An 18,889-nucleotide genomic window follows, 5' to 3' on the forward strand; every position below is an offset into this window, starting at 1 on the left:
ACCCATCATCTATCGTATAGATCAAAAAGGAACAAAATCTTCACGATGGCATGATAATCATCCTCAGCTGCGAGCTTTATTTCATGCCTCATTGCATAATTAAGGCCCTGTTCTAAAATATTGCATCAACACTCAGTGATTGTGATGTTATTTTCTTTTTTAAAACCTTTAATTAGACACGATGACAACCTCACATCTCCAGTTACCTTAAAATTGTTGCTCACCTGTTATCCACTACTAAGGAAGTTCAGTAATTGTTATTACCAATCTGGCATGTAACCTTGCTATCTTTTTCACCATGCCCTATAAATGCTACTGAGTGAAAAAAGCGCTGCTGGCTTCTTAATACTTTGCCTTCTAAGTTTCACTTATAGTTGTACCACTGTCAGGTTGTATCTGGTTTCATTGACTCCTCAGTATTGACACTGCCAACTGTTTAGAAGGAATTGAAACAGATGCTGATGACCAGTGCAAAGCCAAAAACTTCCAGTTTCGCATAAGACTTTAGCTTGATTTGGGAAGTTCGACTGTAATCTAGGTGTCTGGTTTATTTCAGTTGGTGAAGAAATACAGAGACCTGTATTGTTTTTACTTTTTCTGATACTGCCATACCAGCACAATAAAATAGGCAATTACAGGGTTTGCAAAGACAGCCAGCACAACTCTTAAAGAAGTATGTTTGGGGATTCTGTTTAATTAAAATTGTGTAGTCAGTACTTTTGTGTGGAAGGAAAGTAAAGGGTATTTTCAGAGTGATACCAATAATTTATTTAATGGTAGTTGTGCACTGAATCAACATCAAGATTACTGCTCCAGGTTTATATAGAAGTTTTGGATGTATCCCAAGCCCTGGGCAGAATACACAACATCTAGCCAAGAGCATAAGGTGAAGAGCTTGCAGTTTCCAAAAAGTACGTTCCAGATGCGCTGAAAAAAAAAAAGAAAATCTGTACAGTATAACTGAAATATAAGAAATAGTTATTAATTATGTGAAAATATTTATAATATGCACAGAGAGTATGTGCTCACCATAGAAATTTATAACTGGTTTGTCAGAGTAGAGATCTACTTCACGTGGCAGAGGACACAAAACAGTGAAGTAAACAAGAGTTGCAAGCCATAACCTTACAGGAAAGGAAACTCAGAACCACAATCCAATGGATCCTCATCGCATATAATATTGGCTGCTCGTACTGTGAACAAGGGTTGCAACCTTTGTTCACAGTACGAGCAGCCCTTAGCGGCTCGCCATCTCACAACTGTTCATGACGTCACCTTTCCGGCTAAGATCCTTTTTTAATATGTGACTTGTAAGTACTGCATCTTTTCCAGTCAGTACAAACTTTAATTTTATTAATGTACTATATACCGAATATGTTTTAGAACAGTCTAATTATGAAGACGACGCTCATAGTAGCGTCGAAACCAGGTCAATTTTGACTTAATATTTGTGCCCGAGGGCCTATTTGTTCCAATATAATTCTGACATGGTCACTGAACCTTAGCAGCTATGTTCAAAGTTTTTTTACGTTTCTTACCTGCCCAGGTATCTAAGGCTGCTTCTAAATATAAAGAATTAAAAAAGAAAATTTTAAATACAAGTATGGCTATCTATTTTAACAAGCAGTGTGAAAAAAGGGGACTTGTCCCGACTTATACAAAAGCCTACATCAATTTTTCTGTATATTAGAAAAATCCAAAGTCCTTTAGACCTATCATTAAGAATATTATTTGTAATAGAATAAAAGAGCTGTACGCAAAAAAAGACCGTCTTAACGAAGAAGCATACCATTTGTACTGAAATATCACAAACACTTATCGTGTTAACTATAATTTTAATATTGGCGACATGTGGACGCAAATTAACGAACATCTAGAGATTTGTAAAATAGGTATAATGCAGAAACACGAGAAGAAGCTCAGCAATCTTTTTTGTCTGCTTTCTAATGAAAAATACCCTCAGAGTACATTTCAAAAAAGCAGCCACATCTTTCATGAAAGAATTTTAAATAAAACCAACATCGTCTTTACTGAGAATGAAAAATTCCTGTTAGGAAAAGGACTAAAATACAATGTCAGGCCTAACCTGTCAGACAAAAATGTAAGAGAAAATATGCTTGTTGATTTAAAAATCGGTCTCGATTATAATAAGATAGATAACGCTTCTCAAGCCAGAATTGCGTATGATGTAACCCGCATGCTAGAGAAAAATGCAGCTACTTTGTCTAATGCTACACATAACGACAGAATTTTTGTAACTTCCATTAATAATATACTTAAAACAGCAAATGCTTTAATAACTAAATCCGATAAACGTTGTTGTCTAGTCATTGCTTATATTTCTGAGTATATTTCTAAAAGTGAAAATTTCTCCAGTGAAAACAACATATCGGAGCTGCATGATGATCCGACTCCTAAATTACAGAATGAAGTAAGGTCAGCCATTAACAATGCTAAATTTATTATAAAAGCTTTCCAAAAGAAACTACTCATCAATATGAATCCCCAACCCCCTAAACTTCGGTCCCAGTTCAAAATTCATAAACCTAATCATCCAATACGTCCAATCTCCAACAGCATGAATAGCGCATATCACGATTTGGCCCGATTTCTACGCGAAACTTTGAAAAAATCCTTCGTTTTCGAAAATAATTATTCCGTTCCTAACAGCCACGTTTTGGTCCAAAATATTAAAAACTTAGTATGCAGTTCAGACACCAAGCTTTTTTCCTTAGATATTAAAAATCTTTATACCAATGTCCCGGTACATGAGACGCTCATCATTGTGGAAGAAAACTTACGTCAATTTAAAAAAGATCTATCAGATGAACAGATTACCGACTTAATGAATCTCATTAATGTCGTTGTCAAGTACAACTACTTTGAATTTAACGGACAACTGTACCAGCAGTCTGATGGGCTCGCTATGGGCAACCCTTTAGCCGGCATCCTTGCCGACATCTTTATCAATTCCTTGGGAAAAAAAAGCTGTTTAACCGTGTCTCAGCCGCTTCACTAGGTATCCTTTCTTATACAAGATACTTTGATGATATTCTAGTCATCTATAACGGACCCGCCGTTAGAATTGATCACATATTTAAACTTTTTAACGACCTCCATGAAAAAATTTCTTTCACTATTGAACTCGAAAACGAAAACCGCCAATTACATTATTTAGACTTGACGCTGACAATAGAAGACAATAACATCACTTCTAATATTTTTCGAAAAGAAACGTATACTGACCAAATCGTGCCTGCTTCCTCTTTTCATCCACAGTCTCAAAAAATGGCCTTTTTTCACTCTGCCATCCACCGTGCAACCTCCATACCACTCTCAACAGAAAAGTTTAATGAGGAGATTAATTTACTTAAAACCATAACAGTCAATAATGAATATACGCCTAACGTAGTGGACGATATCCTAAAAAATAAAACTGCAAGAACTACCACGCGCAACACCTCATGCACTGAAATTAACCCAAAAAAACGTTTTTTCTATTCCTTTCATAGGACCCATTTCCTATCAGATTCAGCGCATGATTCGCAACAAATACCACTGCCATGTTACTTTCTCTACTAATAATAATCTAAAGAGAAACTTCATTCATAATTTGAAATCCATTCGCTCCCCTACAGAAAGTTCTGGCGTTTATAAGATCATCTGTGATACCTGCTCCTCCTATTATGTAGGGCAAATTGGACATGCTTTCATCATCAGATATAAAGAACATCTTTTGAGAAAGAATGGCACCAGTCCCCTAAATTGATCCTTTGCCGATCATCTCTTAATTACTGGACACGTGCCTAAAGCCATAGGCGATAACAATATTCTGCTTACCGAAAAGAAGGGGCGTAGGTTAGATGTCTTAGAGGAATTGGAGATTTCTCAAACATCTCACTCGTCATGATGCCCTCATTCTCAACGAACAGCTGCAGCTGCGAAATACAAACTTTTTTGACTGTATAAAACCATTGCTTGATCTTTGATTCATATTTCCTCATGCAGTTTACCGAAATGTTGTTTTCCTGTCACATCTTTGCTGTTTTCTTGTAAGTAATACTAACGTTTTTTACGTTACAAAATGTATCTCTATTTAAAGCAGATGAATATGTAACTTCATCCTGTTATTATTAATGCTTACGTTATGCCTGAATCAGCTGCATCACAATTTCGTGTGTCTAATTTTGAATGTACAGTAGCCTAGTTGTTTCTGCGGCTACTAGATGGCGCTCGTAGCAACACCATGTTTACTTGCCCACACTTTCCAAAGTGGGCACCTCAGTCTCGTTGCAACCCTTGTTCACAGTACGAGCCCGCTGATTCAGAAATACGCATCGGAGATTGAAGATGTGATCACCACTCTGCCTTCGACAGCCGCATAGGAGAAGTTGAAAACAGCAGCAAACGGATGTACGCGCGTCAACCGATTGCCAGGCGTCCTCTCAGCGCCTGTTCGTCAGTAATCGTGAGTGCAGTTAGAAATATCTCATAGATACTGGTTCTGACCTATGCGTGTTCCTGCACACGAAGTAGTACAGCAAGCGGCCATACACCCACTTCCGTTTGACTGCCGCCAACAATTCAACTATATCGACATACGGAACGTTGTGAATCAGCCTGGACCTCGGACTATGGTGCGACTTTACATGGCATTTCTTGCTTGCAGACGCGTCAGAACCCATAATAGGCGCAGACTGTTTGGCGCATTATCAACTGCTTCCCGACATGGCGAATACGCGGCTTGTTGATGGCGTCAGTGGGTTAACAGCTGCAGGTTTCTGCGAGATGCGGCAGTGCACACGGCTAAACTCATGTAAGACACCAGCTACGATGACATTCTCTACTGCTACATCAGCAGCGTCATACTGAAGTGTTCCCCGGGTTCCCGGGTTCGATTCCCGGCGGGGTCAGGGATTTTCTCTGCCTCGTGATGGCTGGGTGTTGTGTGATGTCCTTAGGTTAGTTAGGTTTAAGTAGTTCTAAGTTCTAGGGGACTGATGACCTAAGATGTTAAGTCCCATAGTGCTCAGAGCCATTTGAACCATTTTTGAACTGAAGTGTTCAGAAAATTGGAACTGTATGGCGTTGTTCTAATCACCGCCAAGTGCGTCTTCGGCCAAGCACAAGCTGATTTTTTGGGCCACAGGATCATGTCGGGCTTCCCACCCTTGCCAGAGAAAGTTAAAGTCATTCTGCAGATGACCCGACCGGGACTTGCAAGGAAGTGCATCGCTTTCTTGGCGTCCTCAGTTTTTATTGCCGACATCTACCTCATGCAGCTGAGTTACAAGCGCCTTCAAGAGCGGCACTCAGTGGCCAGAAGAGCAAGGGAAACTCACCAGTTGCCTGGACGGATGAAATAATCTCGACTTTCTAAGCAACGAAGAAGCGTTTAGCGAACGCGGCATTACTCGCACACCCAGAACCGAGTGCATCATTGGATCTGGTAGTTGACGCGAGTCAGACGGCAATCCGCACAGCGCTGAACAACATCATGGAGCATGGCAACGCTAGCATTCTTCTCGCATTTGCAGTCTCCGTCTCAACAGAATTAGAGAGCTTTTAGCAAACTACGATGTCATTAAATAATTCTGATCTCAGCTGGAGACCAAGCATTTACCACCTCTACCCACCATAAGCCACTCGCATATGGCGTCCCATTAAATAACATGAATTGTTCACCTCGACCTGCACGACCTCCTTGAAGACTCCAAATCATCACCCAAACCTCAGATGCTAGAGATTCCTGGCATCGACGCCAAGTTGTCTTGTGATGTGTCCAGTGGCAAACCTCGCCCTTTCCTACATATGGCGTTCGGTGGTGTGTTTTCGAGAACATATGTAACCTGTACCGTCAGGGTTCATGCGACAACACGATTAGCCTCCAATAGTTTGTGTGGCCAGGAGTCAAGAAAGACTGCCGAGATTTGGAACGGACATGTATTAAATGGCAACGCACAAAAACGAAAGGACAGTGCGCGCGCCAGTTGGTAACTTTCCAGATACAACCGCATGTTCATATCGATGTTGTTGGCTCCTAGCCTCCATGGAACGGCCAACGTTATTTACCAACAATGATGGATCGCTTCACATGCTGCCCAGAAGCTGCACCAGTAGACAACATCTTGGCGAGACCTTAGTTTATGCCTTTCCTCCTACGTGGTTGTCACGTTTTGGATGCCCTTCGCATGTCACGTAGATCGCGGACGCCTGTAAGAGACCGACCTGTTTTCACGGATGACTAAATTATGTGGCACTCATCATCATAGAATGATGAGCTATTATTACCCCACCAGCAAAGGGCTGGTAGAACACTGGCACTAAACACTGAAAGGAGACCTGGTGTGTCATGATGCAAGTTGAAAAACAACCCTACCAATGGTTTTGCTCGGTCTGGGAAACACACACGAGCGAGATTTGGACCCTTCAGCTGCCAAATGTGTGTCCAGTGAAACGTTACGCTTGTCAGGAGAGTTCGTGTATTAACAGTCCTTACAGCTACCCAACTTGACAGATGGTAATTTTATTTGCCAGTTGAGAGAACACATCTCCCGCATCAGGCTCCAGCAAATGCCCAGACCTTAACAAGAGCTCACACGTAATGTTACTCTCTGACGGCATCAAAGCAACATTACTACCACCTTACTACTGCACGCCCGATATCTTTGTTTAGGGCAAAAGCAATATTGCCTCATTGGGCGCTTGAAGCCTGCATGCCTCTTTCAAGAAGAAATTCCGACGAGGACAACGCAGCACAATCCCGACCCAGTCCCAAATGCTTCGTCACCACCATCTCCGGCAACCGTCGATGCGAAGGTCTCAGGACACATAACACGTTCGGGTCGACGAGTCCATTTCCCTAGGACATTTTGGACATCGTTCCGCTTTCCCGGCGGGGGCTGATGTAGCAGACAGAGCAAGCTGTGTAGTTTTTGAGCGTTAAGTTGTGGGCGCTGTCAAAGTGCTTTCGAGCCAGCCGCCAGAGGCGCTGTATTCTGTGACGCTCTTTCCCTTACTCTTAGAATAGTTTTTCATTCTGTTGTCAGCTATTTTCGGAGTTACATTTGACTACTGAATGTTCTAGTTATCGGGGCGGCTCTACCTTCATGTAAAACGCCTTGATCTAGTTTCGTCGTTGGATAACTCTTTGTGCAATTGAATAAAACGTTTATTGATTCTGAGATGAAGAGTTTCTTTCGCTACATTGGCGTCTAATAGTACGCACACAGTAATTTTCGTTAGACTTTGATATAGATCATTCAAGTGTTCCTAAAGTAAGTCATTTACTAAACAACGTTACACATTACTGAATGTATTGTACCTGCTTGAGACAGTCTCTCCCATGAGAGCTGTTGGGTTGCTAGCACAGTTTCCAGCATTGTAGTCATTCCAGCTGCCACACTGGTATGCCTTAAATCCTGTTCCTGATGTTATGGATTCAGCAAAGAATTCAGTTGACCGACCATGGCTACACGCACCTGTGGATTTGCAGAATAAAGACATATGTATAATTTTCACTATAATGGTTGACATAAACATTTTAGTATATAAAGAATTACCATGCAGAATTATGTGCCACACGAGCAAACATCATAAAGTAATGATTAAAAAAGAAAAGACAGCAACAATCTAGAAGCAACATTTTGGCTGTACAGAAACCATAATATTTGAAGAACAAGCTTTTCTCTATATCTACATATTAATTAATAGAAAGACCATTAAATAATATTGTAATTAGCGAATCAACCTGGCTTTGCATAGGCAGCACTAAGTACCTATGGCTGGAAGAGTCTCTGTCATAGTGCTAATAGATTATATACACAAACCTTCTTTGTGAATCAATCTATCTATTAGTGAAAACCGCATCAAAATCTCTACAGTAGTTCATACAGAAAGGAAAAAAGAGAGAAAAAAGCTGTTGGGGACTTTAATCCATTATAGTTCAGCCAATCTGCACGAATATTATATACAAAACCCTTCCATATAAATCTGTCTAGTTATCAGTGAGAACTGTACCAGCACTTTCTGAGATCTGCCTCGACATTCTGACTGAATAATGTGGCAAGGAACTTTAAGTAGTAATATATATAGATATACAGTACTAAAGATTCTCTATACTTCTAAAAATGTAAGGATCTGTTTTGTCTGAAATAATTAGGTTTGAAAAAGAGGACCATATTTCACAATAGATTTTTACACATACATGAATTTTTTGGTTAACTGAAATGTGAAAGCTGCAACTCTTCTGCCTACTGTATGCCAAAAACAAAAAATTAACTTTACGCAGGCAAAGTCATATATCATCATCTACCACATAATCAATTCTGTTGGTATGAAACAGCTTGCATGTCAATACTTCAACCACCGCTACCTTTGGTATTGGGACTTAAAGTGCACAATTTCATAAATAACTAACCTGTAACATCAAAGTCACAACCAGGCTGCCATTTTCCACCATTTGGATAGAAGTCAGCTGTTCCCATAGGATCATACCACCCCAGATATCCACCATTGGTATGTATCACCTGTACAAAGCTAGCATCACTTGCATCAAGACGGTTTGAGGTGGGCTCTGAATCAAAGAATAGTGCTGCTGGGTCCATGCCTGTGGAGATAAAATCAGATTTTTGAGGAATTAAATTCTGATAGACAAGAAGAGACAATATATTTGTATCAGTATACTCATAGCTGCTTCCTTTCCTTATTCCTTTACAATTATTACTGCAACTAAATTCGTACTGGCTTATATAGCAAAATTCTTTGGATTTTGTCATTGGTTCTTTGTGGGTGGAATATTTTCATAAGTATTATATTTAAGATTATAAAAAGTCTTGCTGTACATTGAAATTAATAAATAAATCATCGGTGAATCATCCATTAATTTCCTGTATTTATTTTTGTTCCATGCAATCAATAGCTTTCCACATCAAATAGGCAACTAGAAGAGAAGATATTTATAGAATGGTTTTATTTCCTCTGAATTAATACGCTGATTTTGAGTGCAGCTGTAAGTTCATTGTGCCCTACACTCTAATTACAGTTAATGTTCATGTTTGACCGAAGTAACAAGTATTTATTATTTATTTATTTATTGCTTTTTAAGCCTGACCATATTAGGACCTGCAGTTTCAAAGGATCTTAATTTCCCTAATGTTTTGAGGAAGATTTCTGAGGGTTTCTGACACAAATAATGATTTAGAGAACATGACAGTGTTGTCTAGTGGTACAGAGTGGTTTTACTTTGATGGGAAAGAGTATGTCTGCTGTACTGTTCAGATAGATACGTTAAGAGTTGAAGATAAATAGGAATCAGAGCAATGATTGAGAAGACGATGCGGCAAACACAGGGTACGATAATCTCTACGCTTATCGCCATATAGACATGATAAATGTTCATTGGCAGGAGCAGTATGGTCGAAATAGCGTACATTACAAATGTATAGCACACCCTCGTTCATCGCCAGTCCCAGCCGATGTCAGCTCTCATACGAAATCCCTTGGAGAATAGGGACACCATAGTGAAGGATGGAGAGTATCAGTGAATCTGTAAGTTTTCTTTTAACCTTACGTGGTTCAGTACTTAAAGTTCTTTCTTTTGTTTCTGCAGGTCATTTTTCGTTTATTGACTGTGATATTAAACCATCAGAATATCACCATCATTAATGTATGTCAATCATGTCTCATATATCAAAAGTGCAAGAAAGTGAATTCGCAATAAAATATAGTGCAGTAATTTAAAAGTTTAGCTGAGTTAAAATTACGGATTCATATCATTTAAGAACGTTACAATAATCCAAGATTGTGATCAAAGACAATGACAGTTATAACAAACATGAAAGTTATCATCAATATTCCTTGAAATACATGGTCCAGAAGCGGTTGTTCCTCTTGCAAGAAATACATGAACAGCCATGATGTCAGTATCAAATATTTTCATACGAAGTAAAAGCATAACGAATACAGACTTTATTTGTAAGATCTCCTTATAAATGAAACATAATATAATGACACGAATGAGCTTTTGTAAATAAACAACATCCTCCAGGACTAGAATGAGAAAAGCAGAAACGAAAATGTGTAAAGAGATAATAGAGATAACAAACTGAAGTAGGAAAGATTCAGAAAACTGTTACAACAGACAAAAAGAGGCAGGAAGTTAATGAATCAGTGACAGAATAGCAGATATATAAGCTATATCTGGCGTTATTAATGCGTTTAACAAAGTGTCTTAAAATAGCACCATACCTGTGATTCTGTTTAGTCTTCCTGCAGTAACACGATTGCCTGCAACACCACAGACGTGAGCACCTAGGCTGTGTCCTACAAGCTGCATGTTATTGGTGCTGGCTCCAAGAGAAGCAAGCCAGTCGATGAAAGTTGCCACTACTTCACCAACTCCTGCTACAGCAGCTTTTGCCTGAGCGTAATTCCAGTTTCCTGCGTGGACTGACCAGTCTATGACAATCACATTGTAATCTCCAGCTCGTAACCAGCCTGAAAAATATGCAAATAAAACTCTCTTATTCTGCCTGGCATTACAGAACAAAGGACTCTGAGTTACAGCGAAGGTAAAATACGAGAAGCTAATTATGCTAGTGGGTTGGAAATTATGCAGTCATTTCAATTTGAGAAACGTAACAGAAGTTGCCCTCCACGCAGCCAAGCATCCAAATAATGCAATACATATACAAGTTTAGATTTATCAAGTACGAAAAGTATTCCTTATCTTATTCTGAGATTCCATTATACCCTGTAAGGAAAGGGTTGTAATGGGGACAAAGTAAGTATTATTTACTTAACTTATGCCAAGAGATAGATCATTTCTCTGTTACAGGAACAAACATGTAAAATAACGTATGCTACTCTCCCATGTCTGCCCTGTGGAACAGCGATAGTGTCATATACAATACTTAATGTTAACTGCATTACATATCACAAAGCCACATGTAACTTTCTTCTGTGTGTAACTGACAAGTCTTGATATTTTAAACGACTTTAGTTTTGTTTTCTGGAAATATATAACAACATTTCAGTCTAACTGCTCCACATTTGTTACATAATATGTTCATTAAAACCAGATTACTTCTCACCAGAAAGAAATGGTTATGAGAAGGAGAGAGATACAAGAACAAAGAAACATAATTATGAGATTCTGGACAGCATCTTTCTGCAAAGCTAACGAACAAACACACACACACACACACACACACACACACACACACACACAGCAACTGTTAACTCCTGGTCCAGTTAGGTTGCAGTGTCAAAATACAACAGTTCTACTGCATGTTAATTGTGTAGCTTTGAATAATGACTTTTCTGAAAGCTTACTATTTTGTCATCGTCTCTATGTGTCCTTTTCTTATTCAGCACCTCTCCTAATTGATGAATATTGATTTACCCTCATATATATATATATATATATATATATATATATATATATATATATATATATATATATATTTCATGCTAGATTTTACAACAAAGTCTTCCATATTTATGGCAGTTATGATATTAGTTTCATAACTTGTACAATGAGTTATAGTTTGTGAAATTCTGTTAATTCTCTGTAATTTACAGAACCTATAAACTGAATCACCTGGCTGGTACTATTTATACCTATATCAAAGAACGTAAGACTGCATGGAGCCATAGAGTTTTAGAATTTTCCTGGCATGACAAAGGAGAAAAATTTCTGCACAGCTTAGTCTTCAGAAGCACAACTTCTTTTCTCCTCCATCTCGTTGATTCACTTTTCTTTTTCTTAATTTCCTTTTTTTTCTAAGACGATTTTAATGTTTGTTATCACAGCATGCTTACGCCGGTGTTAATGTGTGATCTGTAGAAGCTGCATGAATTGAAATGTTAAATTTTTCTAACATGGCTACACCTATTATAAGAGAATTTTTGGCTGGTGCAACATAGTGAAAAGCAAAGAATGTGGTTCACATTGCTAACATACCCCTCTCAAGCACAGTTTGCTAGCTTGATACTTGAAACTGATGAATTTAAGTTTGCGTGTTTGAAGTGAGGGATAAATTTATTTTGTTTCAAGCTGACCATGAATACTGCAGTCACACCAATTGAAAAGGATCTGTCAAATAAGTCCCACCATATCAGTGGTATTCCCATTAGTTTATTTGGTTATGTTTACTAATTTAATAAAGATTGTTTTGTATTCTTTTCAACCATAACATACTTAAGCAGTAGACTGAAGAACTTCTTTCACTGTAGATACCTGACATGCGATGTTAAAATAATCCAGTAACTGTAGATCATAATATTTCTGTAACCCATAACTAATATTCACTTTTGATGATTGGAATTATGTATGACATGTCCACTGACTTTGTAGATTTGAATGTATGTGATGTACACTATTTTGTTTTAAAGAATAGCACTTACCATCACGGATGTCACTCATGTGATCCCCTGTGTTCATCCATCCATGGCTAACAAATTTTGTTTGTTTCGAGGCAACGAAGTTTCCAATGTAAGATCCACCTGCTGTCAAAGTTTGAGGGCTACTTGGATTTGCTCTGTTGACAAACAGAAATCATTGTTGGTAATATATCTCCGTTCGATCAATCAAATTATTGTGTGTGTCATCTGAAATTGTTGTTGGGGACATCATCGTATTTTTGTGGAAATTGTTCACCTTGCGAATATAGTCTTAGTGGTCAATTGTTAACACTGTAAAAAACTTAAAAGCTATTTTAGTGTGATATCGTAGCATAGAACATATTCATGCTTATCTGTGATTCATGCTTATGAATAGTCGGTATTGACTAGTTCTCAACAACCAACAGCTCGAACAATTCCCAAAAATATGCCCTTGTTTTTTATGTCTCCCACAAAAGACTCGAGCTTAATGGAGGAACTTTATAGTGCTTAATGGACCATCCAAGGTGACAGTCGCTGCAATTTACAAGCTGTTAGCCTTAATAAATGGCTTGGCTACTAGACGTTTCTTCCCTCTTTCGGCCATTTTTCATTATCTTTATAGAGCAAAAGAAAAGGTTACGACTTAACATTATATATACGTTTCTCAAACATGTAAGAGGAAACATTTTTGACATGTGTCTGAACAACTGTTTCTCCACAATAGAACTTATTTGTTACAACTTTTCGCACCACTTTACCGGTACTCTATAATTATGAGAAACACGCAGGAACAGAATGCACCAGCACAACGCAGAAAGATCATTCTTATGGAACGAGGAATTCCGCCTTATGCAAGACACCTTTTTTCTATTTTGTTTCACCTAGACATGTTTCAGCCCTTATTGGGCTATCTTCAGTGGGTTATTTATTATTTCTAACTGTAAAGTTGTTGTTACGTATCAAAATTTAGCTAACCTTTTGGTACATAATATTTATAATTGTGAATGAATAATTGTTGTAAAATATTATACATCATATTTTCATAGTTCACAGCTGAGATATGTATTAACGACCTGATGGACTGTGTGTTGTTAATAACATTATGTAAAAGTTCTATTTACAACTTTATTAGCGAAAAGTGTGGATGTATGCATTAGTTTACATACCTTACATGATGCTATTGGACATTTATTTTGGTAGCTATTCTGCTACCTATCTACAACGTCTCATCTGCAAACAGCAAAACCTAACTTTTATTTTTCTGTAACAATAATTTTACAATTAGAAAATAATAAATAAGTCACTGAAGATAGCCGAAAAAGGGCTGAAACATGTCTGGGTGAAACAAAACAGAAAATAAAGTTTCTTGCATAAGGCGGAATTCCTCGGTTCCATATTTTTGTAGAAACCATGGACATAACAAGAAGAACTTTTTGTTTACCATTAGCCTTCTAGGTGATTTTATGTTCCTCACCGTGACTTATACCCTGCGTGGACGTCATCAAATGGTTCAAATGGCTCTGAGCACTATGGGGCTTAACATCTGAGGTCCCCTAGAACTTAGAACAACTTAAACCTAACCTAAGGACATCACACACATCCATACCCGAGGCAGGATTCGAACCTGCGACCGTAGCGGTCGGGCGGTTCCAGACTGAAGCGCCCAGAACTGCTCGGCCACACTGGCCGGCTCGTGGACGTCATCACTTATACGCATTGATCTAGCTGCTTGTTCGATATATTCCAGTCTCTGTGTTTGCTACAGATTTCGCCTTTTATGGCCTGCTCTAGTAACGTTAAACTTACCTCCATTGTAACACACGCTATTATCTTGTCACTCATTGTCGTCGTTGTTTTACACATATCTCTTCTTGCCGATTTGTCGGAGGACTTTCTCATGAGTGCGAGGTCGCAAAAGGGCAGTAATGTTTATGACATTCGACACCCCACATAGTGGCTACCATGCAACTACTACACTCCTGGAAATTGAAATAAGAACACCGTGAATTCATTGTCCCAGGAAGGGGAAACTTTATTGACACATTCCTGGGGTCAGATACATCACATGATCACACTGACAGAACCACAGGCACATAGACACAGGCAACAGAGCATGCACAATGTCGGCACTAGTACAGTGTATATCCACCTTTCGCAGCAATGCAGGCTGCTATTCTCCCATGGAGACGATCGTAGAGATGCTGGATGTAGTCCTGTGGAACGGCTTGCCATGCCATTTCCACCTGGCGCCTCAGTTGGACCAGCGTTCGTGCTGGACGTGCAGACCGCGTGAGACGACGCTTCATCCAGTCCCAAACATGCTCAATGGGGGACAGAGACGGAGATCTTGCTGGCCAGGGTAGTTGACTTACACCTTCTAGAGCACGTTGGGTGGCACGGGATCCATGCGGACGTGCATTGTCCTGTTGGAACAGCAAGTTCCCTTGCCGGTCTAGGAATGGTAGAACGATGGGATCGATGACGGTTTGGATGTACCGTGCACTATTCAGTGTCCCCTCGACGATCACCAGTGGTGTACGGCCAGTGTAGGAGATCGCTCCACACACCATGATGCCGGGTGTTGGCCCTGTGTGCCTCGGTCGTATGCAGTCCTGATTGTGGCGCTCACCTGCACGGCGCCAAACACGCATACGACCATCATTGGCACCAAGGCAGAAGCGACTCTCATCGCTGAAGACGAGACGTCTCCATTAGTCCCTCCATTCACGCCTGTCGCGACACCACTGGAGGCGGGCTGCACGATGTTGGGGCGTGAGCGGAAGACGGCCTAACGGTGTGCGGGACCGTAGCCCAGCTTCATGGAGACGGTTGCGAATGGTCCTCGCCGATACCCCAGGAGCAACAGTGTCCCTAATTTGCTGGGAAGTGGCGGTGCGGTCCCCTACGGCACTGCGTAGGATCCTACGGTCTTGGCGTGCATCCGTGCGTCGCTGCGGTCCGGTCCCAGGTCGACGGGCACGTGCACCTTCCGCCGACCACTGGCGACAACATCGATGTACTGTGGAGAACTCACGCCCCACGTGTTGAGCAATTCGGCGGTACGTCCACCCGGCCTCCCGCATGTCCACTATACGCCCTCGCTCAAAGTCCGTCAGCTGCACATACGGTTCACGTCCACGCTGTCGCGGCATGCTACCAGTGTTAAAGACTGCGATGGAGCTCCGTATGCCACGGCAAACTGGCTGACACTGACGGCGGCGGTGCACAAATGCTGCGCAGCTAGCGCCATTCGACGGCCAACACCGCGGTTCCTGGTGTGTCCGCTGTGCCGTGCGTGTGATCATTGCTTGTACAGCCCTCTCGCAGTGTCCGGAGCAAGTTTGGTGGGTCTGACACACCGGTGTCAATGTGTTCTTTTTTCCATTTCCAGGAGTGTATATTGGCTGCTAATGTCAACAGGGGACGGGACTAGAGTTGCCCAATAGAGAGCACAGTATGAGGCTACGGAGCGTAGCTGAACTGCTTAGTAGAAGAGTAACTGACAAAAGTGCTACAATGCTAGTGGTGTTGATGCAAAGCAGAGCAATGGCTGCGATAAACAAAGGAAACATTGCGTTATATCTACATCAACAGTTGCCGGAATTGACATTTCGTCAGAAATTAACCCAAGGAATTTCGTAGAGTGAGAAAGAAGCAGAAGATGAAATATCAACGTTTCTGCAAGATGAATCAGTGGAATGTATGGTGTCGTATATGCTTCGAATAAGTCCACAGCAATATGATCGTGTGGTTCATAAGAGAAGCTTCAGATATTCAAGGGTGGAAAAGGTCCACTATTGAATCGACCCTAAAATTGGTAGATGAGATAAACAAACTTATCCTTTCGGTTAGTAAGGAATTTGTTTTCAACTCCGACCAATCGGTATCTGAAGAGGAAATGCATATGAAAGGAACTCTGGAAACAAGAGGTACCATGAGAACTGTGTCAAGATCAACTAACATCAATGCATTAACGTATGTGTAAACAATTATGCCGACTGTTAATTTGTGTGGTAAATTGGCACGAAAGTTGTTCATTGTATTGTCCCCTGCAGTTCTTTCTCATGTGCGTGATCTTGCAAGGGCAGTAGGGAGTATTTACGCCACAGCAAACAGGAGTGGGAAAATTGGTGTAAGAGAATTACAGCTATGGTATGAGCACTGTTTTTAGGCAGTAGTCGGTCAAAATAACTTACTTTTGCTGGATTCCTGGTCTGTGTATAAAAACCATACCCGTTTGGAGCAAAACTATCCCTCCTGACAAGCTACGCATTAAGGGATACCCAGTTTCATCATAAGCCCCACGACAGCCTGTTTCGCTTCTGGTTGCATGCCATCACATCCCGTCAGCTCTTATCAACCAGTTACACCACTACGATACCGTATGCATTCTTTAAGAGTGCATACCGATTTGATTGTTCCGCACAGTTTGTATCTTCGGAGGAGTTCGCCTTCGATCTTGGTGGTGCGAATCTTTCTGATCACTGTACACGCCATTTTTTATTTGTTATTCATGCTGCAAGTTCGTGGTTATTTTGAGCATTTCTTGAATGTCGACGATGTCCATTTTGTGAAGTGTAATGCATACAACTCATAGAAGGAATGTGTCTCTGCACCTGCCGGACACAAATTTTCTGTTGCACTCCTGAAGCACATGGTGAGTCATTAGCAGATAATACTTTTCCTGTCATAGTTCTTGCCACAACACTTTCAAATCAGCCTTACTAAAGATTGAACTTGCGAGCTCTCACTGAAGGGGTTTATTCTTAGTCCACTTAATCTGCAGCATTTCTCTGTACACCACATCTCAGACGTTTCGATAGTCTTCTTTCCGGTTTTCCCACAGCCCATAATTAATACTATACATTGCTGTGCTCCAGACATACGTGCAAGAATTGTATTCCTCAAGTTAAGGCCTATATCTGATTTAAGCAGACTTATTTTAGCGAGGAATACCCTCTTCGATTGCATTAGTCTGCTTCTCATATAATCCTTGCTACATCCATCTTGTATCAGATGGTTCGAAGGTAAAAAAATTGCTTAACTTCCTCTGCTCCAACGTTCTCCATTTATGCTACTTTCCAGTGCTTTTGTCTTTCTTTAATTGAGGCCTACTCTCAATCCATATTTTGTGCTCGTTGGATTGTCCATTCCATTCAACAGGTCCTATCCATTAACTTCGAATTTAACGGGACAGTCCTGTGGCGACGGTAAGATACATCTCCGCAAGTGAACAGACACAGGTCGGACATAAAAAATGACTGGTAAAGAAGACAATAAAGAAGGAAGTTTCAAGAGTTAACCGTAGGGGGTACGTGAGAGTCTCCTACCTTTCGTGTTCCTATCTTCTGCTTTTGAGAAGCAGTTTTTCCCTCAGACTGCGATGTAAACGCACACTGTCGTCATAGTGTCATTTCGTCTAAGCAGCATCATAAGGAAACGGCTACTGACAACCTAAGAGGCGTCTACCGTTAACGTGGTTTATGTGGCAACAGTGCTCTTTGTTCCCACAGGTGACGCCTTTGCACCTGGCTTCGTTCAACAAAATCGCTGGGATGTTACAGGAACTCAAAGGTCGGCGAAGGGATGCTGAAGCAAATACGCTCTTTGACCAAACGGATTCTACCAATGAAGCAGCTTAAGGAATGGACAGACTTTTTGAGCTAAAGCGTTTCATGCATTTCATAGAATATAGGTGAAACTGACAGATCTCATATTTATCTCACAATTTCATCTGACTGTAGTTTCTTGTTAAGTAAGGCCTTAAATGAAATCTCTATATATAATCGCAGAAAATGTGCCATTGATTTTGGTGCAACATATGGCAGAGACAGATCTAGTTAACGAAGTAACTACTTTAGAGTTGCATGTGAAGAAGCTGATTAAGAGCATTGACATGGCTTCGCATGTGGGTATTCCGAATATCTTGTTTTTCAACGTATGGCGTGAAGGATACTTATCAAAACAACGAAATAGTATGGCAGTGGCAGTGACCGGAGCATATTGTAAATGCAGTTTCTGCGAATTAATGATAGAAAGATACTTAAGGTCGTGTATGCTGAGATCAGATTGTCAGAGTTAGCTGCATTCTCGATACAACACGACACAGGTGATAAACTTGATTTAAACGATGTAGCTGACGTGTTTGCTTCACTCAAAACACGGAAATCGAAATTAAATTATAATAAAAACACAGTTCCTGGAAAGGGATATAGTGGCAGTTCTTAATTATAGCCCTTCTTCTTTTACTTCCAATTACTAATTTCTGCTTTATTAGTAATTTATGAGCAGCAAAGAAAATTTGTTATTTATTAATCACCGTTCTGCAACCAGTAAACCGGTAAGCCCATAAACAATAAGATACAGATTTTATTTTTATTTCAATTTTTTTATAAAGTTTATACAGTTTTCCGTTTATTTACTACAACGACACACTCATTTTATTGTGTGCAACACTTTTCAGTGATGATGTCTTAGATATGTTCTTCAATATTGCTTCATT

The 18,889-nt window shown here is 40.2% G+C and overlaps 1 protein-coding gene across 1 annotated transcript in view; it reads right to left on the reverse strand.

The window, feature by feature from the left end:
• Nucleotides 1–741: 741 nt before the first annotated feature.
• Nucleotides 742–18,889, reverse strand: part of LOC126176944 (lipase member H-like) — a 30,139-nt gene continuing 11,991 nt past the window's right edge. Inside the window, exons 3-7 of the mRNA XM_049924144.1 lie at nt 12,409–12,542; nt 10,249–10,497; nt 8,420–8,608; nt 7,325–7,481; nt 742–927 (exon numbers count right to left, since the gene is read on the reverse strand). Of these exons, the coding sequence (XP_049780101.1) occupies nt 870–927; nt 7,325–7,481; nt 8,420–8,608; nt 10,249–10,497; nt 12,409–12,542 (787 nt within the window). The 3' untranslated portion in view covers nt 742–869. The remainder of the gene's footprint in view (nt 928–7,324; nt 7,482–8,419; nt 8,609–10,248; nt 10,498–12,408; nt 12,543–18,889) is intronic.

This window comes from Schistocerca cancellata, chromosome 3 (genome assembly GCF_023864275.1).
Source record: "Schistocerca cancellata isolate TAMUIC-IGC-003103 chromosome 3, iqSchCanc2.1, whole genome shotgun sequence".
NCBI classification, from domain to species: Eukaryota; Metazoa; Arthropoda; class Insecta; order Orthoptera; family Acrididae; genus Schistocerca; species Schistocerca cancellata.